This window comes from Coregonus lavaretus (genome assembly GCF_964263955.1).
Source record: "Coregonus lavaretus genome assembly, chromosome: 10".
NCBI classification, from domain to species: domain Eukaryota; kingdom Metazoa; phylum Chordata; class Actinopteri; order Salmoniformes; family Salmonidae; genus Coregonus; species Coregonus lavaretus.
The window spans coordinates 14713788-14740870 of NC_139997.1; the positions used below are offsets into that span (position 1 = coordinate 14713788).

Consider the following 27083-nt stretch of genomic DNA (forward strand, 5'->3'; position numbering starts at 1 on the left):
GACATTTTCTTTAAAACTAAAATTATTCTCTCTATCATCTACATGGGGGCCACTAAAATGTTTTGCCCGCAAGGTAGAACCCGCTCAGGGCCACCAAAAGGCTAGGGCCGGCCCTGCCTACAATATGTCAACTGGTATACTGGGCTGGAACAAAAACATGCACACCCTATGGGTCCCAATGCAACGACCAGTACTGAAGAAAAGCCTCTCCCAGTCTGACCTCAACTTTGCCTCAGCATGTTGGAAATTAAGCTAACTCTACCCTGGAGATTAAAGGAGCATCATTGCTCCAGTCTCATTCATGATGTAATAGCAGTGAAATATCATCCACTGAGGGTTTTATGGCAAGACTTTAGCGATTGATGAGGGGCATGAGCAAAAAGGGATTGAATAGTATTGGTATTTTTTCCTTTCTCTTTAACTGTTAACAGAGATGGGCAATTACTGCACCAAAACCCTCCTTCTATGTGGGCTTTCTAGTCAGGATTGCATAATACCCGGAGTGAGATTGCATCAATGTTGCGCGCTCTGCAGGCTTTACACTGTTGGTGCTGTTACACTGTGGGATGCGCTTTCTATAAATCTGTCCAGTAGATGGTGGTAATGCTCTGTAATTTCCTCTCTACTCATTCATCCTCACTATGGTGCTGAGATCGTGTAGGGGCATGTGGGCTGTAAAGTGCAAGATGCTCTGCTCTAGAGATATATACACTCAGTGGACAGTTTATTAGGTCGGACCCAGTGTGGTCATCTGCTGCAATAACCTATCCGTGACAAGGATCAACCAGTTGTGTGTTGCGAGATGCCAGGGTGCGCACCGCTGTTGTACTGCGCCGTTATTTGCCTGTTTGTGGCCCGCCTGTTAGCTTGCATGATTCTTGCCATTCTCCTTCGACTTCTCTCATCAACAAGCTGTTTTCGCCCACAGGATGGCCTCTGACTGGATGTTTTCTGTTCGTCGCACCATTCTCGGTAAACCCTAGACACTGTTGTGTGTGAAAAGCCCAGGAGGCCGGACGTTTCTGAGATACTGGAACCGGCACGCTTGGCACCGACGATCATACCACGCTCAAAGTCATTTTGGTCATCCGTTTTGCCCGTTCAATCGAACAGTAACTGAATGCCTCGATGCCTGTCTTCCTGGCTATTAGATGGCCACTCTCTGGCCTCTCTTGGCCTAGAAATGAGATTGCTTGGCTCAGTCATAGTGGGGAGAGACTATAAAGACACTCCTGACTTGTAAAACGACTAACTAAAATCTAAAACTGACCCTTACCTTAACCCTAGCCTTAACCAAACCTTTAACCCTAACCTTAACCCTAAACCTAACCATAAACTTAATTTAATTTGAACCAATTCTGTAATACAGTGTCCTTATAGCCTTTTCAGTCATAGTGGCTGACCCCACCATTAGGATTCTACTCTCAGATTTAATAAACTGTCAGCTCTTTCATGTGCTTCTTGCTCTTACATTGATTGAAGACTTTTTCCAGAAGCCTTTTCGGCGAGCATTACTTTGACACATGACACATCCACAGAAAAGGATCTCATGACATCACAGTAGTGAGCTCTAAAAAGGGTATTGGCAGATATTTCAACATTTCGTATGTTTATCTAGATTTTTTCCCCCAATTTCCACACGTGTTTTGGGAATAAGGTTGGTACTAAAAGTCCTGCTGCAATCCTCCAGCAAAGATACTTCTGCTCCCATGAGTCTCTACTATCATTCATATTTTAGTCATTTTCATCCATCCTTAGTCTGATGTTGGTGTTGTAATATCTGGAAATCAAGAACATCATTACATTCGTTTTAGAAATAATGGTAGACCGAGAATAGTGTTATTGTTTTATGGATATTGTAAATTATTAAGTGACAGGATCTGTTTTACTGCATAATGAAATATATTTTGCAGACAAACCAAAAGTTAAAAGTTGTTATTGTGCTTGTCCCTGCTGTGGTCTTTGCAGTTCATTCTTGCCCTGTGAATCTTTACATATTTGCATAATGTCAATGTGTGCTGTACTTACCCAAGCAAATAAATGGCTTCAACAGAGGGCATCCAAAATACAGTGGGGAAAAAAAGTATTTAGTCAGCCACCAATTGTGCAAGTTCTCCCACTTAAAAAGATGAGAGAGGCCTATAATTTTCATCATAGGTACATGTCAACTATGACAGACAAAATGAGAAAAAAAAATCCAGAAAATCACATTGTAGGATTTTTTATGAATTTATTTGCAAATTATGGTGGAAAATAAGTATTTGGTCACCTACAAACAAGCAAGAGTTCTGGCTCTCACAGACCTGTAACTTCTTCTTTAAGAGGCTCCTCTGTCCTCCACTCGTTACCTGTATTAATGGCACCTGTTTGAACTTGTTATCAGTATAAAAGACACCTGTCCACAACCTCAAACAGTCACATTCCAAACTCCACTATGGCCAAGACCAAAGAGCTGTCAAAGGACACCAGAAACAAAATTGTAGACCTGCACCAGGATGGGAAGACTGAATCTGCAATAGGTAAGCAGCTTGGTTTGAAGAAATCAACTGTGGGAGCAATTATTAGGAAATGGAAGACATACAAGACCACTGATAATCTCCCTGAAGATTAAACGTGGCTGGGTCTTTCAGCATGACAATGATCCCAAACACACCACCCGGGCAACGAAGGAGTGGCTTCGTAAGAAGCATTTCAAGGTCCTGGAGTGGCCTAGCCAGTCTCCAGATCTCAACCCCATAGAAAATCTTTGGAGGGAGTTGAAAGTCCGTGTTGCCCAGCGACAGCCCCAAAACATCACTGCTCTAGAGGAGATCTGCATGGAGGAATGGGCCAAAATACCAGCAACAGTGTGTGAAAACCTTGTGAAGACTTACAGAAAACGTTTGACCTGTGTCATTGCCAACAAAGGGTATGTAACAAAGTATTGAGAAACTTTTGTTATTGACCAAATACTTATTTTCCACCATAATTTGCAAATAAATTCATAAAAAATCCTACAATGTGATTTTCTGGATTTTCTTTCTCATTCTGTCTGTCATAGTTGACGTGTACCTATGATGAAAATTACAGGCCTCTCTCATCTTTTTAAGTGGGAGAACTTGCACAATTGGTGGCTGACTAAATTCTTTTTTTCCCCACTGTATGTGTGATCAAAGGCAGCTACTAGCATGTACTGCCCAGCCCAATTCTTAATGTTTAGCTCACCTCATCCATGTAGCCAACCTAATGTAGCCTACCTAATGTAGCCTACCTAATTCTCAAGTCAGCTTGAGAATGCATTGAAAAGCCCACTGAAAAGCCCCACTCGATTTTTCATTGAAACATGCATCCTCTAGAAAGAAAAAGAAAACTGTCAGGAAAAAGTTGGCACCACTATAGTTGCAATTACTAAACAGAGAGGCAAACAGGTGATGACAATAAAGCATGAATGAAACTGAGGAGCTTAGGAGCTGGATTGTAATTTATTCTCAAACAATCTATGGTCTGACCCATTCCATCCTTACAGTATGCCAACATAGGTGGTGTTTGATGTTTGATGATCTTGTTGATCCAGTCCAGGTGTCTTTTGGAGAAGCGGGAGTACACTCCGGGCTTCTTGGGGTTGCCACAGCCACTTCCACCAGACACCAAGCCTATAAAGCCTATCTTATACTCCAACGGACCACCAGAATCCCCCTGGAAAAGGTCAACACACATTTGACCTTTCATGCACTGATAAGCTAATTCTTGTCGAGGTTATCAATGATGTTAGTTGGACCAGGTAAAGTAGCTAGAGCTCATGGCATCTGACTGGTTCAAAAGGTAATTAACCATGGAAAAAATGGCCAACAAAGTGGTAATCAATGGAGTTAGATCTATCAGTTCCCCCACACACCATACATCGCAAGCGTCTGCCTTTGTTGTCTTGACTTTGTTGCTCCTTGCACAGAGCATGTCCTGGGTGATCACATGGTTTGGGTTGTAGAAGCAGTCACAGAGCTCCCTGTCCAGTATGTACACTTCTGCCCCCTGCAGTGTGTCTTGTCTGATGTCTTGGGTAGTCTATCTAATTTTACCAGCCCCCACCCTGTCACCTGGCACTGTGTGCCAACAGGGAGGTCTTTGCCAGACTTTGAAAACGCTTTCACTTTCAAGGTCTTGCTGTTTGTCTTGACTTACATCTTCAGCTGTAAGAACAAAAATACCCCCCCTACTGTTTAGCACCAGGTCATTATCTTGTGATGATGACATCCAGACTTTTTTTAAAGGTAATATACTATACCACATCCTCTGTCTGAAATGGGTATTGGTGTATCTTGCGCTACATGATGCAAACGTCCTCATGGCATCTTCAATAAACAAATAAATCTGGACATCAACCTGAATAGAACTATTGATGCCACATTATCTACTAATGAGGCTATAATGTGCCTGCAGTTGCTGTGATTAATTCACCTTGATTAACATGTCATCTGCCTTGGTTTTGTCACTGTAGGTGCCCGGCATATAGTACTCCTCTATGTCCACCCACCGTGTGTCGTTGCTGCTCTTCAGAGAGTGAGCTCCAAGGAGGGATGTCACTGATTTCTTAGACTCCCCAAAGAAACTGCAATTCAAGACATAGTTTTCATGTTCACACTATACAGTATAATTTCCTCTGAATGGCCATTTCCAAATATTATAATCACACGCAATATAAATAAAAGCAAAAATATATATATTTTTACAGTACGGTGTATACTGTAGATGTCCCTGTGTTCAGTGCTGTGGCAGAATTTGCAGATTATTCCCACGCCATCATGACAGACTCATGACTAAATAATGCAGTCTGAAGGAGAAAAAAAAACAGTTGGCAGAGTATTTTTGTATTGTATTATTATTTTTAATGTTTATTTTTTTTGTGTGTACTTTTTGACATTTTTACTACATTTTAGGCGCTAGTGTCAAGGTCTGATGTGGATGCGGTGGTGGAGTCAAGCGCAGGACACAGAGGAATAGTCAAGATGACTTTACTCAATACCTCTTAAGGTACACACAAAATAACAGCCTCCAAAAACACAAGAGGTGTAACAAATACGCGAGTGCGTAAATCCCACAAAAGCCAAAGACACAGAACCTAAACATACAAGACAGGTGGACAATAACACACAAAATGCAAACCTAACACAGGGGAACTTATAGGAGACATAATCAAGACAGAATACGCGACAGGTGCACCAACTAGACATAACCAAACAAACATCGAAAACATCAAGCGGTAGTAGCTAGTACTCCGGGGACGACGAACGCCGAAGCCTGCCCGAGCAAGGAGGAGGAGCAGCCTCGGCGGTCTCTGTGACAGTACCCCCCCCTTGACGCGCGGCTCCAGCCGTGCGCCGACCCCGGCCTCGGGGACGGCCAGGAGGACGCGGAGCAGGGCGCGTAGGATGACTCCGGTGGAACTCCGTCAGGAGAGAGGGATCTAAAATGTCCCTCCTAGGCACCCAGCACCGTTCCTCCAGTCCGTACCCCTCCCACTCCACGAGATACTGCAGACCCCCATCCGATGTCTCGAATCTACGATGGACCGGACTGAGTACGCCGGAGCCCCCTCGATGTCCAGTGGGGGCGGAGGAGTCTCCCGTATCTCACTGTCCTGGAGTGGACCAGCTACCACCGGCCTGAGGAGAGACACATGGAACGAGGGGTTAATGCGATAATCATTAGGCAGTTGTAACCTGTAACAAACCTCGTTCAATCTCCTCAGGACTTTAAATGGCCCCACAAACCGCCGACCCAGCTTCCGGCAGGGCAGGCGAAGGGGCAGGTTTCGAGTCGAGAGCCAGACCCGGTCTCCTGGTGCATACACCGGAGCCTCACTGCGGTGGCGATCGGTGCTCGCCTTTTGCCGCCTGATGGCACGCTGCAAATGAACGTGCGCAGCATTCCACGTCTCCTCCGAGCGCCGAAACCACTCGTCCACCGCAGGGGCCTCGATCTGGCTCTGATGCCAAGGTGCCAGAACCGGCTGGTAACCTAACACACACTGGAAAGGTGTCAGGTTAGTAGATGAATGACGGAGGGAGTTCTGGGCTATCTCTGCCCAGGGAATATATCCCGACCACTCCCCCTGCCGGTCCTGGCAATATGATCTCAGAAACCTACCCACATCCTGGTTCACTCTCTCCACCTGCCCATTACTCTCAGGGTGGAAACCCGAGGTAGGGCTAACCGAGACCCCCAAGCGTTCCATGAACGCCCTCCAGACTCTAGAGGTGAATTGGGGACCCCGATCAGACACTATATCCTCGGGTACCCCGTAGTGCCGGAAGACGTGGGTAAACAAAGCCTCAGCAGTCTGTAGGGCAGTAGGGAGACCCGGCATTGGGATGAGAAGACAGGCTTTAGAGAACCGATCCACAACGACCAGAATGGTGGTATTCCCCTGGTAGGGGGGAAGGTCCGTGACAAAGTTTACCGAGAGGTGAGACCACGGCCGTTGTGGAATGGGTAGGGGTTGTAACTTCCCCCTGGGCAGGTGTCTAGGCGCCTTACACTGAGCGCACACCGAGCAGGAGGAGACATAAACCCTCACGTCCCTAGCCAATGTTGGCCACCAGTACTTGTCACTAAGGCAGTGCACTGTCCGGCCGATACCAGGATGTCCAGAGGAGGGTGACGTATGAGCCCAATATATGAGGCGATCACAAATCTCGAGCGGAACGTACGTCCGCATCGACCTCCCACACCACCGGTGCCACCAGACAAGACTCCGGCAGTATGGGCGTGGGCTCAATGGACCTCTCCTCTGCATCATATCGCCGGGACAGGGCGTCTGTCTTACCGTTCTGGGACCCTGGGATGTACGTGAGCTTAAACACAAACCGGGCCAGAAACATGGTCCACCTAGCCTGACGAGGGTTCAGTCTCCTAGCTGCCCGGATGTACTCCAGGTTACGATGGTCAGTCAGAATGAGAAAAGGGTGTTGAGCCCCCTCAAGCCAATGCCTCCACACCTTTAGGGCTTGAACCACGGCGAGCAGCTCCCTGTCCCCCACGTCATAATTACGTTCCGCCGGGCTGAGCTTCTTAGAGTAAAAAGCGCAGGGCCAGAGTTTAGGGGGGGTGCCTGAGCGTTGAGACAGTTCAGCCCCAATACCGGCCTCTGACGCGTCCACCTCCACCTGGAACGCTAAAGCGGGATCCGGATGCGCCAGCACCGGAGCAGAGGTGAACAGGTCCTTCAGTTTACTAAATGCCCTGTCCACTTCAGCTGACCACTGCAAACGCACTGGGCCCTCCTTCAGCAGGGAGGTGATGGGAGCTGCCACCTGTCCAAAACCCCGGATAAACCTCCGGTAGTAATTGGCAAAACCCAAAAACTCCTGCACTTCCTTAACCGTGGTTGGAGTCTGCCAATTACGCACGGCTGAAACCTGGTCAATCTCCATCTCCACCCCTGACGCGGACAATCGATGGCCCAGGAAGGAGATGGACTCCTGGAAAAACAGACATTTCTCTGCCTTGACATACAAGTCATGCTCCAACAGCCTACTCAAAACTTGACGCACCAGGGCTATATGCTCGGCTCGTGTAGAAGAGTAAACTAGTATGTCGTCAATATACACTACTACACCTGCCCATGCAAATCCCGGAAGATCTCGTCCACAAAGGATTGGAAGACTGAAGGAGCATTCATTAACCTGTATGGCATGACGAGATACTCGTAGTGACCCGAGGTGGTACTAAATGCTGTCTTCCATTCATCTCCCTCCCTAATACGCACCAAGTTGTATGCGCTCCTGAGATCCAGTTTTGTGAAGAAACGCGCTCCGTGTAATGATTCCGTCATACTCGCAATCAGAGGGAGTGGATAACTGTATTTCACAGTGATCTGATTGAGACTACGGTAATCAATACACGGGCGCAACCCTCCATCCTTCTTCTTCACAAAAAAGAAACTCGAGGACGCAGGGGAAGTGGAGGGCCGTATGTATCCCTGTCTCAGAGACTTGGCTATGTATGTCTCCATAGCCACCTTCTCCTCTTGAGACAGAGGATACACATGACTACGTGGAAGTGCAGCACCTGCCTGGAGGTCTATCGCACAATCCCCCTGTCTATGAGGTGGCAATCGCGTCGCCCTAGTCTTGCTGAACACTAGTGCCAAATCAAATCAAATCAAATCAAATCAAATCAAATGTTATTGGTCACATGCGCCGAATACAACAGGTGCAGACATTACAGTGAAATGCTTACTTACAGCCCTTAACCAACAGTGCATTTATCATCATCAAATCATCATACTCAGGAGGAATGTGCAGTGCGGGCAATTGGTTCGGACTCTCCACCGTGGTCGCCCCTACGGAAACACCTAGACATCGCCCAACACACTGGGCAGACCACTCCTTGAGAGCCCTCTGTTGCCACGAAATGGTGGGGTCATGGGCGATTAACCAAGGAAGCCCCAGCACCACGGGATACGCAGGAGAGTCGATCAGATATAACTGAATGAACTCCTCATGATCCCCCTGCGCCTTCATCTTTAGTGGCTTTGTGACCTCCCTAATCAACCCAGATCCCAACGGACGGCTATCTAAGGCATGAATCTGGAAAGGCACATCTACTGGTCGGAGGGGAATCCCTAACTTAACACAAAAATGACGATCAATAAAATTCCCAGCTGCGCCTGAATCGACTAGCGCCTTATGCTGGGAATGAGATGCAACCTGGGGGAATACTACAGGTATACACATGTGACCAACAGAGAGCTCTGGGTGAGTTGGGCGCCTACTCACCTGAAATGACTCCCCAGTGTGTGACCTGTTGCCTCGATCCCCTGGAGACCCTCCCCAGCACCGAACCGCAGTGTGTCCTCTACGGCCACAGTTGGTGCAGGGGACGGCCTCCCTCCAGATCTCTCTCCTCCTCTCTCTAGCGCCAGCACCCCCGAGCTCCATAGGGCTCGGCTCGGAGGTGCTGGGGGATGGAATGGACGGCCCCAACTCCGGACGTCCGCGGGTGGCAAGCAGGGTATCCAGACGGATTGACATGTCCACCAACTGGTCGAAGGTTAAATTGGTGTCCCTGCAGGCCAACTCTCGTTGAACGTCCTCTCGCAGGCTGCACCGATAGTGGTCGATGAGGGCCCTCTCATTCCACCCCGCATCCGCCGCTAGAGTCCGGAAGTCCAGGGCGAACTCCTGTGCGCTCCGCTTCCCCTGTCGGAGGTGGAACAGACGCTCCCCCGCCGCTTTACCCTCTGGGGGATGATCAAAAACAGCCCTGAAGCGGCGGGAGAACTCTGCGTAGCTGATGGTGGCGGCGTCTATTCCCCTCCATTCGGCATTGGCCCACTCCAAAGCCTTGTCGGAGAGACAGGAGATGAGGGCGTAAACGCTCTCGTATCCCGAGGGCGCCGGGTGTATGGTTGCCAGGTAGAGCTCCACCTGAAGGAGGAACCCCTGACACCCGGCTGCGGTGCCATCATATGCCCTCGGGAGCGAGAGCCGAATCCCACTGGACTCCGGAGCTGGTATGATGGGACTGGCCGATGGTGGTGGTACGGTAGGAGGAGGTGTGGGCAAGCCTCCTCTCTCCAATCGGCGCAGGGTGTTCATGACTTCTTGCATGGCGGCGCCGAGTTGCTGGATCATGGCGTCCTGAATGCTGACCCGCTCCTCCAGTGACTCGGTCACCGCCGCTGCTGCTCCTACTGACTCCATAGGTGGTGTGTTATTCTGTCAAGGTCTGATGTGGATGCGGTGGTGGAGTCAAGCGCAGGACACAGAGGAATAGTCAAGACGACTTTACTCAATACCTCTTAAGGTACACACAAAATAACAGCCTCCAAAAACACAAGAGGTGTAACAAATACGCGAGTGCGTAAATCCCACAAAAGCCAAAGACACAGAACCTAAACATACAAGACAGGCGGACAATAACACACAAAATGCAAACCTAACACAGGGAAACTTATAGGAGACATAATCAAGACAGAATACGCGACAGGTGCATCAACTAGACATAACCAAACAAACATCAAAAACATCAAGCGGTAGTAGCTAGTACTCCGGGGACGACGAACGCCGAAGCCTGCCCGAGCAAGGAGGAGGAGCAGCCTCGGCGGTCTCCGTGACAGCTTGTAACACAAGCATTTCGCTGCACCCCCTATAACATCTGCTAAACTATGAAAGCGACCAAAAAACTTTAATTTTATTTAAAGATGAAGGTACAATGTCACATGAGAATTGAAGTGTGAAAGAGAGTGCAGCACAGAGGGACATGATGTGATATAACAGAGACAGGGATCAAGTTGCCATATATGTAATACATACTGTAAAGTTCTAAATCATATTCATGATAACCTTGGGTTGGCATTATGACCAAACTCAATTTAAGTGTAACTGAACTTTATAATCTTTCACCCCAGAGACATTTTTGTAAATGTTTGTATATAACGTACACTTACAGTTTGTGTCACGGTAAAGGCCTTATGTCCCCACAGGTGACAAGGGGCTTATGTAAGTAAGAGTGCCAAAGCCCTTATCCTGGCTCCTGTGATGTGTGACCTTCAATAAGAATTGTGGTAAAACAAGAAATTAAAAATATTTCCTACTAAGCAGAATATAAATTGTTTCGACTGAGTATGTGTTTTCAAAGCAAGCTGGTACAATTGAAGCAAAGTGCCTTATTTTAAGTTGCAATGCCTCAAGAGTATGTGACAGAGGTTGCAGGTGACAGTGACAGAAAAGAAGATTGCTACATGTGAACTATTTTTAGAGGCAATTCTGAAGAGGGGGAGATGGTAAACAATAACAAACATGCCTTCAAGTGAGCCACTCACATCTACTTCAAACCCTTCTGCTGTGTGTGTGTGTGTGTGTGTGTGTGTGTGTGTGTGTGTGTGTGTGTGTGTGTGTGTGTGTGTGTGTGTGTGTGTGTGTGTGTGTGTGTGTGTGTGTGTGTGTGTGTGTGTGTGTGTGTGTGTGTGTGTGTGTGTGTGTGTGTGTAAGAAAGCGAGAGAGATGTGGGGGTCTTGATATGGCCTTTGGACATGTGTTTCTACAATTGAGGAACAGGTATCACGCATGTTTTTCTCTCCAGGCCTAAATCAAAGCTTTTTGTTCAGAGGTGAATATAATCACACTGTGCCACTCAAAGGTTTTACCAGCAAAGCACAGTTCTCTGTATTCCCATAAGTTAACCTTTCGCTTTCTTTCATTTTGAAAACAACTGCTTTCTTCTTCGTTCAACTCTTACTACATTCGGAAAGTATTCAGACCCCTTGACTTTTTCCACATTTTGTTACGTTACAGCCTTATTCTGAAATGGATGAACTAGTTTTTTTCCCTCATCAATCTACACACTATACCCCATAATGACAAAGCAAAACAGGTTTTTAGAAAATTTTGCAAATGTAGAGAAAATACTAAACTGAAATATTACATTTACATAAGTATTCAGACTCTTTACTCAGTACTTCGTTGAAGCACCTTTGGCAGCGAGTACAGCCTTGAGTCTTCTTGGGTATGATGCTACAAGCTTGGCACACCTGTATTTGGGGAGTTTCTGCCGTTCTTCTCTGCAGATCCTCTCAAGATCTGTCAGGTTGGATGGAGAGCGTTGCTGCACAGCTATTTTCAGGTATCTCCAGAGATGTTCAATCGGGTTCAAGTCCGGGCTCTGGCTCGGCCACTCAAGGACATTCAGAGACTTGTCCCGAAGCCACTTCTGCGTTGTCTTGGCTGTGTGCTTAGGGTCGTTGTCCTGTTGGAAGGTGAACCTTCACCCCAACCTGAAGTCCTGAGGTCCTGAGCGCTCTGGAGCAGGTTTTCATCAAGGATCTCTCTGTACTTTGCTCTGTTAATCTTTCCCTCTGCCTTTCCTGGGCCTTTACTAGTCTGGGGGTGTGGGGGAGTTGTTTTAAGATGGTCATACAGTTGTGGTCAAAAGTTTTGAGAATGACACAAATACTAATTTTCACAAAGTCTGCTGCCTCAGTTTTGATGATGGCAATTTGCATATACTCCAGAATGTTATGAAGAGTGATCAGATGAATTGCAATTAATTGCAAAGTCCCTCTTTGCCATGAAAATGTTTCCACTGCATTTCAGCCATGCCACAAAAGGACCAGCTGCCATCATGTCAGTGATTCTCTCGTTAACACAGGTGAGAATGTTGACGAGGACAAGGCTGGAGATCACTCTGTCATGCTGATTGAATTAGAATAACAGACTGGAAGCTTTAAAAGGAGGGGGGTGCTTGAAATCATTGTTTTCCTCTGTTAACCATGCAGGTAAGCAAGGAAACATGTGCCGTCATTATTGCTTTGCACAAAAATGGCTTCACAGGCAAGGATATTGCTGCTAGTAAGATTGCACCTAAATCAACCATTTATCGGATCATCAAGAACTTCAAGGAGAGAGGTTCAATTGTTGTGAAGAAGGCGTCAGGGCGCCCAAGAAAGTCCAGCAAGCGTCAGGACCGTCTCCTAAAGTTGATTCAGCTGCGGGATCAGGGCACCACCAGTGCAGAGCTTGCTCAGGAATGGCAGCAGGCAGGTGCGAGTGCATCTGCACACACAGTGAGGCGAAGACTTTTGGAGGAAGGCCTGGTGTCAAGAAGGGTAACAAAGAAGCCACTTCTCTCCAGGAAAAACATCAGGGACAGACTGATATTCTGCAAAAGGTACAGGGATTGGACTACTGAGGACTGGGGTAAAGTCATTTTCTCTGATGAATTCCTTTCCGATTGTTGGGGCATCCGGAAAACACCTTGTCCGGAGAAGACAAGATGAGCGCTACCATCAGTCCTGTGTCATGCCAACAGTAAAGCATCCTGAGACCATTAATGTGTGGGGTTGCTTCTCAGCCAAGGGAGTGGGCTCACTCACAATTTTGCCTAAGAACACAGCCATGAATAAAGAATGGTACCAATACATCCTCCGAGAGCAACTTCTCCCAACCATCCAAGAACAGTTTAGTGATGACCAATGCCTTTTCCAGCATGATGGAGCACCTTGCCATAAGGCAAAAGTGATAACTAAGTGGCTCGGGGAACAAAACATCGAAATTTTGGGTCCATGGCCAGGAAACTCCCCAGACCTTAATCCTATTGAGAACTTGTGGTCGATCCTCAAGAGGTGGGTGGACAAACAAAAACCCACAAATTCTGACAAACTCCAAGCATTGATTATGCAAGAATGGGCTACCATCAGTCAGGATGTGGCCCAGAAGTTAATTGACAGCATGCCAGGGCAGATTGCAGAGGTCTTGAAAAATAAGGGTCAACATTGCAAATATTGACTCTATGCATAAACTTAATGTAATTGTCAATAAAAGCCTTTGACACTTATGGAATGCTTGTAATTATACTTCAGTATACCATAGTAACATCTGACAAAAATATCTCATAACACTGAAGCAGCGAACTTTGTGAAGACCAATACTTGTGTCATTCTCAAAACTTTTGACCATGACTGTACATAACATGAATCTTTTAGCCTTCAGGTATAATTTTTTTGTATTAAAAAATGATTTAAGAAAATATTGAGGACAGTCAAATAATTAATCATAAGGAATAAGGTTTTGAAGTGTCTGTCCTATATTTAAGAGATATAAGAAAGCTCAGGAAATATTTGGGTTTTCTTGGACACATATTTAACCGGTTATTTTTGTTGGCATAAAACGACCTCCATATTTCCATTCGTTTGTGTGGGTTACCTTGAGATGGAGAACAGCATCGTGTTCGTGAGAGTCTCCCCTTTCCATAGTGGGGTCATATTAGTTTGTAGCTCAAAGGTTTCGGACACTACAGACAGAAGTTGCCACATCAGCTTTACCGACTTCAGACAAGTCCCGTGACACTTGTTGGGGTCATAGAGTAGGGCGACCTGCCTTGTAAAACAGATGAGGATAAAGAGAAGGATTGTTTTACTATCTCACTGCATCAAATCAATTAAAGCATGGCTCTCTCACACAGCTGCGGATCATGTGGCAGTGGAATTGAAGGCACAAACTTAAGTTTACCTTATATTGAAGTTTTGCAGGTGATATGGAGCTCTCCAGGATGAATGGCAGAGTAATACAATTATGGGTCTATGATATAATGCATGAGCTGAAATGGTTTATGACTCCCTTGTCGTTCCATTAAAGATTTACTGCAGTGGGGAGAAGAGGAGATTTGGATAGATCCATTTGATTTGGATAGATCCATTGTCGCTCATGTAAGCAAACTGCCTGAAACCAGCATTGCGGACAGCACGATTTTATGCATGATGTTTTACTTATAAAAACGATTTTTATTTTTTTTATTTTATTCAAAACTTGGTAATGGATACATGTACGAAAACACTTGTACTTTTATGTCAGTTGTTATCTGGGATCGTGTTTCGACCATTTCAAAGTGGATTTGACATCAAGCAGGTTGTTGTGTGTGTGTCAGCAAGAAGCAACAAGAACACTACCCATAGCATTGTGAGAGAGACCAAGCTGCAGCAGGTGCGTCTCAACACGCATAACATCCGAGGCAACTGGCAGGACATGAGATGGATTTTCTGAGCGGCAGCAGTGCGGGACTGAGGTCAAAGATGCAGGGGGAACAAACCGATGAAGGTTCTGAATTATATCCTGTTGCTGACTTGAACTTCTCTTTCATGCTTAACGAAACAAATCAGTCCTTTGGAGAGTACTTGTCTGATTTGGAGAAAAATGATTTAGTTGGGGATGGATCCGCCGTCCTGAGAATAATAATCTCTGTGATTTACTCTGTGGTCTGTATCTTGGGGTTGATAGGAAATATCCTTGTCTTATACCTCATGAAGTCTAAATGGAAGAAATCGTCCATTAACCTTTTCGTGACGAGTTTAGCGGTGACTGATTTCCAGTTTGTATTAACTCTCCCTTTTTGGGCAGTGGAGAACGCTTTGGACTTCACCTGGCTTTTTGGAAAAGCCATGTGCAAGATAGTGTCTTACGTGACAGCGATGAATATGTACGCAAGTGTCTTTTTCCTGACTGCTATGAGTGTGGCACGGTACTGGTCGGTTGCATCTGCTCTCAAGAGCAGGCGGCGCAGTCCGCGCTGCTGCTCCGCGCGCTTTATGAGCATTGTCATATGGGTTGCTGCTATATCCGCAGCTTTGCCCCATGCGGTGTTCTCCACAACCGCGACTGTCTCCAACGAGGAACTGTGCCTTGTTAAATTTCCAGACACTGTTGACGCACAATTCTGGCTTGGACTTTACCATAGCCAAAAAGTACTGATCGGGTTTCTAATACCGCTCGGGATCATCTCCGTCTGCTACCTGCTGCTTTTGCGCTTCATCACATCCAAGAATGTGAACACCTCCAGCGCAAAGAGACGCTCCAAAGTGACTAAATCTGTGACTATAGTGGTTCTGTCATTCTTCCTCTGTTGGTTGCCGAACCAGGCACTAACGGCATGGGGGATTCTCATAAAACTCAACTTTGTGCATTTCAGTTGGGAATATTACACCACCCAGGTTTATGTATTCCCAGTGTCTGTCTGTTTGGCGCACTCTAACAGCTGTCTAAACCCCATATTGTATTGTCTAATGAGAAGAGAGTTCAGAAAGGCTTTGAAAAAACTTTTTTGGCAAATAACTTCTCCATCGGTGACCAACATGAGACCATTTACGGCGACGACCAAGCCGGAGCAAGACGAGCATGGACATGCGTTGGTACGGTTAAGTCCGGCAGAGCCAGCTTTGGTTTTCTATCCACCTGGTGTTGTCATTTACAATGGGAGAAACGATATGCTCCCGAAAAGTACGTAGCCTGTCTTAATACATGTAGCCTACCAAGCTGTCTATGTGGCCAAGTCGATTTCGAATAAATGAATTTCAACAGAATGTATGTTTGTTTGTTTGTATGTATTATTGTGTTGATCGATTTAATTATTAATTAAATATGTATACTGTATATGTATTTATTTATTTCTAGCACCATTATTACCACTATATTTGTCAATTTTACGCATCAGTGAGAAGTGGCATGCCCTGGACTGATTGAAGCCTAAACTTGTCTAGACAGATTCAGAAACGTGTTGTAGAGACCTTTTCCAATGTCACTCAATCGTGTTACAACTGAATAACATTTACATTTACATTTTAAAGGCATTTCACTTTTAAAGGCATTTCACTCTTCGAAATGTATTTCATAGATGCACATCATTCATGTATAAAACCAGCCAGTCGGTTAATCTTACGTAAATTCTGGGCTTTAATGTATATGTGTGACACATCAAAATAAAGACCTGGATTATCTTGACATACACAGTTTGATAGATTAAAACTCTGATGTGGTAAATAAATCCTACACATGCTCCTGAGTTTTACATGACTTGCACTGCCTTTTTAGAAATACTGTGACATATCTAACCTGTAGGGAATGTATTCAGTTGTGCAAAATCTATTTAGTTATGCGAAGACCTTATAAATCAGTAATTGAAGTGGAAACAAACAAACAGTGGGCTATCATAGTCTCTTCTCTCCTCTCACATTTATTTGAATGTCCTATCCTTCAATGTCTTTCAGAGTTCAATTTAGAGGTGCAGTGTGTGAGATAGTTATTTCACATCACTTGTAAGCATCACTATTTTAAGAGCATACACCAGCAGTTAGTCCTTTATTCTGAGCTAATTGCGTCTAGGAAAAATGGGCATGCCAGAGGTGTGCAGTGGTGATCTGTAAAGTTGCTTATGAAAGGTGGGGGGTTGACAGACACCTAGTCACTCTGCACCAACTCTAAAGAGCACTGCAAGGGGCACATCATTGATAATAACCCTCTGAGCAGACCACATTACATATTGCACCTCTGTGCATGCATACCACATGGTAAACTGCACAATACATGCTTCTGTGCAAATCTCTTTCAGAGGAGTCAAACTTCTTAATTTTTATTAATTCAATTTCGATTGATGTGCTTGGCAGAATTCATCTGGAGCCACTTGGCTCAAAGTTTAGACTTTGATAGTTGGATTGATGTTGGAGAGTAGTCTGGATAAAAGCCTCGCCTAATGGCACAACATTAGTATGACTCATCTGTTTTTACCAACATCGTTTTGAGAACATCTACACTGGTATAGCAAATGGGGAAGAGAGGGAGGTGGAATGGAAAGCATTGAGCTGCACACAGTTTGTTCTGCCTTTCTCAGTAACATATATAACGCAGCTTTTGAATCCATTTACAAAACCCTTCAAAGGATTTACAGAACAGAGGGAGACCAGGTAAAAGGGTCTTAGTAAATATCTTTATTCAAATAGGTTATTCCACGTATCTAATGAAGAGGGCGATGAACAGACAGCCAAGTAGAGACATTGTTGATGCGGAGAGGACCACCACAATCACACTTCCTGCCATGTTGACCAATGCCCCCAGTCCCGCCCCTACGATGATCTGAGCCAGCTGCACCATACACGTGAGCGCTGCACAATCCACGCCGGTGCCTCGATCCTGTCCAGCAGGATTACCTGTCCCCAGCTTCCTCTGTACCTGGTGGGAGGATGGGAGACGTTACATTTGTATCAGTATAATGTCATAAGAGGAAAGAATTCATTTGAGAAATTCCATAAACACTCTCACACTCAAGTGTGCACACAGATATACGCGCGCACACAGATATACGCGCGCACACACACACACGCACGCGCGCACACACACACAACTAAATGTATTCAGGACAAACGTATTCACAGTTCACGCTTTATAAAATATGATGTGAAAAGCATGTGGTGAAACTGAAGGTAATGGGACCTGTAGTGACACAATACCAGATTAAGAGTGGCTGGGGAAGAGTCTTGTGAACATGCCTGGTAAGCAGAATTACAAGCAATGCCTCAACTCCAAATCAATAAACTAGTTAACACAAATCCCCTTTGTGTCCTGCTCTATGGGGAGTAAATATATTGATAACACAATAGACTACTAGGAAATGGAGCTGAAACAAGATGAGATGTTTGGTTTGATATACAGTGGGGAGAACAAGTATTTGATACACTGCCGATTTTGCAGGTTTTCCTACTTACAAAGTATGTAGAGGTCTGTAATTTTTATCATAGGTACACTTCAACTGTGAGAGACATAATCTAAAACAAAAATCCAGAAAATCACATTGTATGATTTTTAAGTCATTAATTTGTATTTTATTGCATGACATAAGTATTTGATCACCTACCAACCAGTAAGAATTCCGGCTCTCACAGACCTGTTAGTTTTTCTTTAAGAAGCCCTCCTGTTCTCCACTCATTACCTGTATTAACTGCACCTGTTTGAACTCTTTACCTGTATAAAAGACACCTGTCCACACACTCAATCAAACAGACTCCAACCTCTCCACAATGGCCAAGACCAGAGAGCTGTGTAAGGACATCAGGGATAAAATTGTAGACCTGCACAAGGCTGGGATGGGCTACAGGACAATAGGCAAGCAGCTTGGTGAGAAGGCAACAACTGTTGGCGCAATTATTAGAAAATGGAAGAAGTTCAAGATGACAGTCAATCACCCTCGGTCTGGTGTTCCATGCAAGATCTCACCTCGTGGGGCATCAATGATCATGAGGAAGGTGAGGGATCAGCCCAGAACTACATGGCAGGACCTGGTCAATGACCTGAAGAGAGCTGGGACCACAGTCTCAAAGAAAACCATTAGTAACACACTACGCCGTCATGGATTAAAATCCTGCAGCGCACGCAAGGTCCCCCTGCTCAAGCCAGCGCATGTCCAGGCCCGTCTGAAGTTTGCCAATGACCATCTGGATGGAATGGGAGAAGGTCATGTGGTCTGATGAGACAAAAATAGAGCTTTTTGGTCTAAACTCCACTCGCCGTGTTTGGAGGAAGAAGAAGGATGAGTACAACCCCAAGAACACCATCCCAACTGTGAAGCATGGAGGTGGAAACATCATTCTTTGGGGATGCTTTTCTGCAAAGGGGACAGGACGACTGCACCGTATTGAGGGGCGGATGGATGCGGCCATGTATCGCGAGATCTTGGCCAACAACCTCCTTCCCTCAGTAAGAGCATTGAAGATGGGTCGTGGCTGGGTCTTCCAGCATGACAACGACCCGAAACACACAGCCAGGGCAACTAAGGAGTGGCTCCGTAAGAGGCATCTCAAGGTCCTGGAGTGGCCTAGCCAGTCTCCAGACCTGAACCCAATAGAACAGCTTTGGGAGGGAGCTGAAAGTCCGTATTGCCCAGCGACATCCCCGAAACCTGAAGGATCTGGAGAAGGTCTGTATGGAGGAGTGGGCCAAAATCCCTGCTGCAGTGTGTGCAAACCTGGTCAAGACCTACAGGAAACGTATGATCTCTGTAATTGCAAACAAAGGTTTCTGTACCAAATATTAAGTTCTGCTTTTCTGATGTATCAAATACTTATGTCATGCAATAAAATGCAAATTAATTACAATGTGATTTTCTGGATTTTTGTTTTAGATTCCGTCTCTCACAGTTGAAGTGTACCTATGATAAAAATTACAGACCTCTACATGCTTTGTAAGTAGGAAAACCTGCAAAATCGGCAGTGTATCAAATACTTGTTCTCCCCACTGTAAATCAGTGTAATAGACTATAATCTATCAGTTGGAAAATTGGAAAACAGGCACATTAACAAATGTTTGCTCTATGATAGTGAAATGGAGGAAAAGTACAAGGGTGGGAAAAACTTTTGCTTTGTCACTTGTGGACTTTCTTGGAATCGTTCCATCTGTTTTATTATGCAGTATTAGTATTTCCCAATTCATGGTGAAAGCGGCGATTTAGGGATTATCTCTACTGAAATTAATCAGCCTTGTGCATTGGCAGACTGGACTACAGTTAGTAATTTGGGACTTTATTGCTGTACATTATGTTCTCAGGTGGATAATATGGATAATATAGTATATGGATAAAATAGTAGACATCTATAAACTCAGGACAGTTTTGATCCCAATCTGAATTTGATCCAAATAATTTAGATTGATTATGCTAATTATATCTAAATGAAAATGGCAAAGTAGGATTTGTAATTTTATGAAAAACCATGGAGTGCTGTCCAGAGATGTCCTTACTGAAGGTGACAGGAAGGGTTGAATATAAAGTAAAGTGCAGATTGGCTAAACTTAATCTCATTAATCACTTTTTCCATCCAAATCCAAACCTTTCCCTATTTACATCCTGAAAGGCTGTGTTCACTTTTAAGCCAAAACACTAATAGGAAAGCACTATGTCTTAGCGAGGCCTGTTTCGCATCTGGGTAGTTCCATGTCATTTCAGCAAGCCATGACACCCAGCATTTCAGATTGTTCTGAAATCATTTCTGTAGTTAGAAACAGATAAGATTTGCATTTCTGCAACGTTCTTTTGTTGAAATATAATATAAAATATAATTGGCCATTTTAATACGATTCATATAACATTCAATAAATATACATATCATTGATTTGGGCCAAACCTTTTTCTAACAATGAGTAAGACATGAGGAATCCAAACAAATGATCAAAAATATAAACACAACATGTTACAATTTTAAAGATTTTACTGAGTTACATACAGTTCATATACACTAATAGGAAAGCACTATGTCTTAGCGAGGCCTGTTTCGCATCTGGGTAGTTCCATGTCATTTCAGCAAGCCATGACACCCAGCATTTCAGATTGTTCTGAAATCAGTTCTGTAGTTAGAAACAGATAAGATTAGCATTTCTCCAACGTTCTTTTGTTGAAATATAATATAAAATATAATTGGCCATTTTAATACGATTCATATAACATTCAATAAATATACCTATCATCGATTTGGGCCAAACTTTTTTCTAACAATGAGTAAGACATGAGGAATCCAAACAAATGTTCAAAAATATAAACACAACATGTTACAATTTTAAAGATTTCACTGAGTTACATACAGTTCATATACAGCACCAGTCAAACTTTTGGACACTTCTACTCATTCAAGGGTTTTAATTTATTTTTTACTATTTTCTACATTGTAGAATAATAGTGAAGACATCAAAACTATGAAATAACACATATGGAATCATGTAGTAACAAAAAAGTATCAAACAAATCAAAATATATTTTATATTTGAAATTCTTCAAATAGCCACCCTTTGCCTTGATAACAGCTTTGCACACTCTTGGCATTCTCTCAACCAGCTTCACCTGGAATGCTCTTCCAACAGTATTGAAGGAGTTCCCACATATGCTGAGCACTTATTGGCTGCTTTTCCTTCACTCTGCGGTCCAACTCATCCCAAACCATCTCAATTGGGTTGAGGTCAGGGGATTGTGGAGGCCAGGTCATCTGATGCAGCACTCCATCACTCTCCTTCTTGGTCAAATAGTCCATACACAGCCTGGAGGTGTGTTGAGTCATTGTCCTGTTGAAAAACAAATGATAGTCCCACTAAGCGCAAACCAGATGGGATCGCGTATCGCTGCAGAATGCTGTGGTAGCCATGCTGGTTAAGTGTGCCAGACAGTGTCACCAGCAAAGCACCCCAACACATTTAACATTTAAGTCATTTAGCAGACGCTCTTAACCAGAGCGACTTACAAATTGGTGCATTCAATTTAGGATAGCCAGTGGGACAACCACCCTTTTTTTGTGGGGAGGTGGAAGGATTACTGTTATACTATTCCAGGTATTCATGGAAGAGGTAGTGTTTCAAGTGTCTCCGGAAGGTGGTCAGTGACTCCGCTGTCCTGGCGTCGTGCCTCCTCCATGCTTCATGGTGGGAACCAAACATGCGGAGATCATCCGTTCACCTACTCTGCATCTCACAAAGACAAGGCGGTTGGAACCAAAAAGAGCAAATCTGGACTCATTTCTTGGCCCAAGCAAGTCTCTTCTTATTATTGGTGTCCTTTAGTAGTGGTTTCTTTGCAGCAATTCGATCATGAAGGCACTGATTTACTCAGTCTCCTCTGAACAGTTGATGTTGAGATGTGTCTGTTACCTGAACTCTGTGAAGCATTTATTTGGGCTGCAATTGCTGAGGCTGGTAACTCTAATGAACTTATCCTCTGCAGCAGAGGTAACTCTGGGTCTTCCTTTCCTGTGGCGGTCCTCATGAGAGCCAGTTTCATCATAGCGCTTGATGGTTTTTGCGACTGCACTTGAAGAAACTTTCAAAGTTCTTGAACATTTCCGGACTGACTGACCATCATGTCTTAAAGTACTGATGGCCTGTCGTTTGTCTTTGCTTATTTGAGCTGTTCTTGCCATAATATGGACTTGGCCTTTTACCAAATAAGGCTATCTTCTGTATACCACCCCTACCTTGTAACAACACAACTGATTGGCTCAAACGCATTAAGGAGGAAAGAAATTCCACAAATTAACTTTTAACAAGGCACACCTGTTAATTGAAATGCATTCCAGGTGACTACCTCATGAAGCTGGTTGAGAGAATGCCAAGAGTGTGCAAAGCTGTCATCAAGGCAAAGGGTGGCTACTTTGAAGAATCTCAAATATAAAATATATTTTGATTTGTTTAAACACTTTCTTGGTTACTACATGATTCCATAAGTGTTATTTAATAGTTGTGATGTCTTCACTATTATTCTACAATGTAGAAAATAGTAAAAAATAAAGAAAAACCCTGGAATGAGTAGGTGTGTCCAAACTTTTGACTGCTACTGTAAGGAAATCAGTCAACTGAAATAAATTCACTAGGCCCTAATCAATGGATTTCACATGACTGGGAAAACCAGTCAGTATCTGGTGTGACCACCATTTGCCTCATGCAGTGCGACACATTTCCGTCGCATAGAGTTGATCAGGCTGTTGATTGTGTCCTGTGGAATGTTGTCCCACTCCTCTTCAATGGCTGTGTGAAGTTGCTGGATATTGGCAGGAACTTGAACATGCTGTCGTACACGCCGATCCAGAGCATCCCAAACATGCTCAATGGGTGACACGTCTGATGAGTATCCAGGCCATGGAAGAACTGGGACATTTTCAGCTTCCAGGAATTGTGTACAGATCCTTGCGACATGGGGCTGTGCATTATCATGCTGAAACATGAGGTGATGGCAGCAGATGAATGGCACGACAATGGGCCTCAGGATCTCGTCACAGTATCTCTGTGCATTGAAATTGCCATCGATAAAATGCAATTGTGTTCGTTGTCTGTAGCTTATGGCTGCCCATAACATAACCCCACCGCCACCAAGGAGGAACTCTGTTCACAACTTTGACATCAGCAAACCGCTCGCCCACACGATGCCATACACGTGGTCTGCGGTTGTGAGGCCGGTTGGCCGTACTGACAAATTCTCTAAAACGAAGTTGGAGGTCGCTTAAATTCTCTGACAACAGCTCTGGTGGACATTCCTGCAGTCAGCATGCCAATTGTGTGCTCCCTCAAACCTTGAGACATCTGTGGCATTGTGTTGTGTGACAAAACTGCACAAGGTGCACCTATGTAATGATCATGCTGTTTAATTAGCTTCTTGATATGTCACACCTGTCAGGTGGATGGATTATCTTGGCAAAGGGGAAATGCTCATTAACAGGGATGTAAACAAATTTGTGCACAACATTTGAGAGAAATAAGCTTTTTGTGCATATAGAACATTTCTGGAATCTTTTATTTCATCTCATGAAACGTGGAACCAAGACTTTACATGTTGCGTTTATATTTTTGTTCAGTGTAGTATTAGTTCTCTATGTCTGACAAGTAGTATGGAGCTGCGGCTCGGAGTATTGTTTCTTCATCCTATGTAATGTATTCTCAGTGAATTGGGGGATGTTTTTTTCCTCTGTTCAGAGAAATTAGTCATTGAAGTTGTTAGGTTTATGTCCCATCCTACATCCTGATATTAGGGATAGCTCACCCAAATTACAAAATGACATATTAGTTTCCTTATGTGGCACAAATCCAATGCAAGTGAATGACCACGTACAGGGAGGAGGTGAGGGCTCTGGGAGTGTGGTGCCAGGAAAATAACTTCTCACTCAACGTCAACAAAACAAAGGAGATGATCGTGGACTTCAGGAAACAGCAGAGGGTGCACCCCCCATCCACATCGACGGGACCGCATTGGAGACGGTGGAAAGCTTCAAGTTCCTTGGCATACACATCACTGACAAACTGAAATGGTCCACCCACGCAGACAGTGTGGTGAAGAAGGCGCAACAGAGCCTCTTCAACCACAGGAGGCTGAAGAAATTTGGCTTGGCACCTAAAACCCTCACAAACTTTTACAGATGCACAATTGAGAGCATCCTGTCGGGCTGTATCACCGCCTGGTACGGCAATTGCACCGCCCGCAACCGCAGGGCTCTCCGGAGGGTGGTGCGGTCTGCCGAACGCATTACCGGGGGCAAACTACCTGCCCTCCAAGACACATACAGCACCCGATGTCACAGGAAGGCCAAAAAGATCATCAAGGACATCAACCACCTGAGCCACTGCCTGTTCATCCCGCTATCATCCAGAAGGCGAGGTCAGTACAGGTGCATCAAAGCTGGGACAGAGAGAATGAAAAACTGATTCTATCTCAAGGCCATCAGACTGTTAAATAGCCATCACTAGCACATTAGAGGCTGCTGCTGCCTATTGAAATCACTGACCACTTTAAGAAATGGAACACTAGTCACTTTAATAATGTTTACATATCTTGCACTACTCATCTCATATGTATATACTGTATTCTATTCTATAATATTCTACTGTATCTTAGTCCATGTCGCTCTGTCATTGCTTGTCCATATATGTATATATTCTTAAATTCCATTCCTTACTAGATGTGTGTGTATTGGGTATATGTTGTGAAATTGTTAGATATTACTGCACTGTTGGAGCTAGAATTACAAGCATTTCGCTATACCCGCAATAACATCTGTTAAACACGTGATTGTGACAAATAACATTTGATTTGATTTGGTACTTACTGTATGTTATCATTTTCGCGCTTCATATCCAAATCATCTATATGTGACATAATTGAGTTACACAATACATTTTTAATACTTTATGATGATTTGGATATGAAGCATGAAAATTGTAATATATGTACAATTGACTTGGATAGGATTTGTGAAAGAAATGCTAATCGATTAGCATTTGAAACAGTGGCCAACAAAACCAAAGCATGGGTTTTTCACCTAATAGAGGGCACAGCACCATCTAGTGGTCAGAACCTGGTAATATCAGGATGTAGGGTGTGACACAAACCTAACATCTTCAATGACTAATTTCTCTGAACAGGAAAAAAAAAACATCACCAAATTCACTGAGAATACATTACATAGGGTGAACAAACAATACTTTGAGCTGCATCTCCATACTACTTGTCAGACATAGAGAACTGATACTACATACTCGTTGTTAGGGTGGGATTGGCATGGGGTGTCTGTGGGTGGCTTTTGACAATTTATTGGGATTCCTAACTCATTGTTAGAAAAATCTGTCCAAATCGGATGTTAGGTGCTATAAATTAAAATGGCCAATTTGGGTGCAATCAATTAGCTTAATTTCTCAGAGATCTAATCATTTTTTAGTAGCTACCACAGCCAGTTCAACTCTACCTCTAGCTATGTGTCAGGTAGCAGTATCTAACAGCTGTTATGTGTATGGAAATGTTTTGTAGCCTTTTTGTCCCGTTTCTACAGAAGGCAATTAACTTGGGTCACACTAGACCTGAATCAAACGATGAAACCAGCAGCCAATCGATTGAAGACCAATATTCTGACTTTTCTTGACAGCGCAATGTGAGTTTTTATTAAAATCAGTATAGCAATGCAACGTTATTGATCTGTCAGTTTCCGTAGCTAATTCCCTACTTTTCACACTGACACGGTATAAACAACTCTACAGGCTACACTGTCATGGTGCACAGTAAGTACACCACACTATTACCATCATGTCTTAGCAGGATCAGATGGTGACAAGTGTCCCAGCAAGGTCAGACAGCCAAGGAAGACCAGTCAACGGAGCGCAAGTGAATTTTGCAGTATTTTATAACAATCAATGAATGTACAAAGTTCCTTCTTGAGTTGATGAGTAGGCTACAGTCTGGGATCTGGGAATAATGGTTATTTCAAATATTAAACCATTGATTCTATTCTTGTATAATGTAATGTATACAGTGCATTTGGAAAGAATTCAGACCTCTTGACTTTTTCCACATTTTGTTACGTTACAGACTTATTCAAAAATGGATTAAATAAATAAATAAATACAAATCCTCATCAATCTACACACAATTCCCCATAATGACAAAGCGAAAACAGGGTTTTTGGAATTTTTTGCAAAGAACAAAAAACAGAAATACCTTATTTACAAAGTATTCAGACCCTTTGCTATGAGACTCAAAATTGAGCTCAGGTGCATCGTGTTTCCATTGATCATCCTTGAGATGATTCTACAAGTTGATTGGAGTCCACCTGTGGTAAATTCAATTGATTGGACATGATTTGGAAAGGCACACACCTGTCTATATAAGGTCCCACAGTTGACAGTGCATGTCAGAGCAAAAACCAAGCCATGAGGTCGAAGGAATTGTCCATAGAGCTCTGAGACTGGATTGTGTCGAGACACAGATCTGGAGAAGGGTACCAAAAAATGTCTGCAGCATTGAAGGTCCCCAAGAACACAGTGGCCTCCATCATTCTTAAATGGAAGAAGTTTGGAACCACCAAGACTCTTCCTAGAGCTGGCCGCATGGTCAAACTGAGCAATCGGGGGAGAAGGGCTTTGGTCAGGGAGGTGCCAAAGAACCCGATGGTCACTCTGACAGAGCTCCAGAGTTCCTCTGTGGAGATGGGAGAACCTTCCAGAAGGACAACCATCTCTGCAGCACTCCACCAATCAGGCCTTTATGGTAGAGTGGCCAGACGGAAGCCCCTCCTCAGTAAAAGGCACATGACAGCCCGCTTGGAGTTTGCCAAAAGGTACCTAAAGGACTCTCAGACCATGAGAAGCAAGATTCTCTGGTCTGATAAAACCAAGATTGAACTCTTTGGCCTGAATGCCAAGCGTGACGTCTGGAGGAAACCTGGCACCATCCCTATGATGAAGCATGGTGGTGGCAGCATCATGCTGTGGGGATGTTTCAGCATCAGGGGAGACTAGTCAGGATCGAGGGAAAGATGAACGGAGCAAAGTGCA

The 27083-nt window shown here is 44.2% G+C and overlaps 2 protein-coding genes and 1 pseudogene across 3 annotated transcripts in view; 1 reads left to right on the forward strand and 2 right to left on the reverse strand.

The window, feature by feature from the left end:
• Positions 1-1754: 1754 nt before the first annotated feature.
• LOC311135841 (granzyme K-like) lies at positions 1755-9683 on the reverse strand (annotated as a pseudogene). Its single transcript has 5 exons — positions 9589-9683; positions 4435-4585; positions 3880-4166; positions 3489-3675; positions 1755-1780 (listed from the first exon to the last, which is right to left on the reverse strand). The product of its transcript is annotated as a granzyme K-like (transcript).
• A 4823-nt stretch (positions 9684-14506) lies between these two features.
• Positions 14507-15757, forward strand: LOC311135722 (relaxin-3 receptor 1-like; the record flags this gene model as incomplete). Its single annotated transcript, XM_084169748.1, has 1 exon — positions 14507-15757. The coding sequence occupies one exon, from the start codon at positions 14507-14509 to the stop codon at positions 15755-15757; it is 1251 nt and encodes a 416-aa protein (XP_084025874.1).
• A 1489-nt stretch (positions 15758-17246) lies between these two features.
• LOC311135721 (membrane-associated transporter protein-like) overlaps positions 17247-27083 on the reverse strand; it is a gene marked incomplete at both ends in the record, with an annotated part of 51758 nt that continues 41921 nt past the window's right edge. Inside the window, one exon of the mRNA XM_084169747.1 lies at positions 17247-17474. Coding sequence (XP_084025873.1) covers positions 17247-17474 — 228 coding nt within the window. The remainder of the gene's footprint in view (positions 17475-27083) is intronic.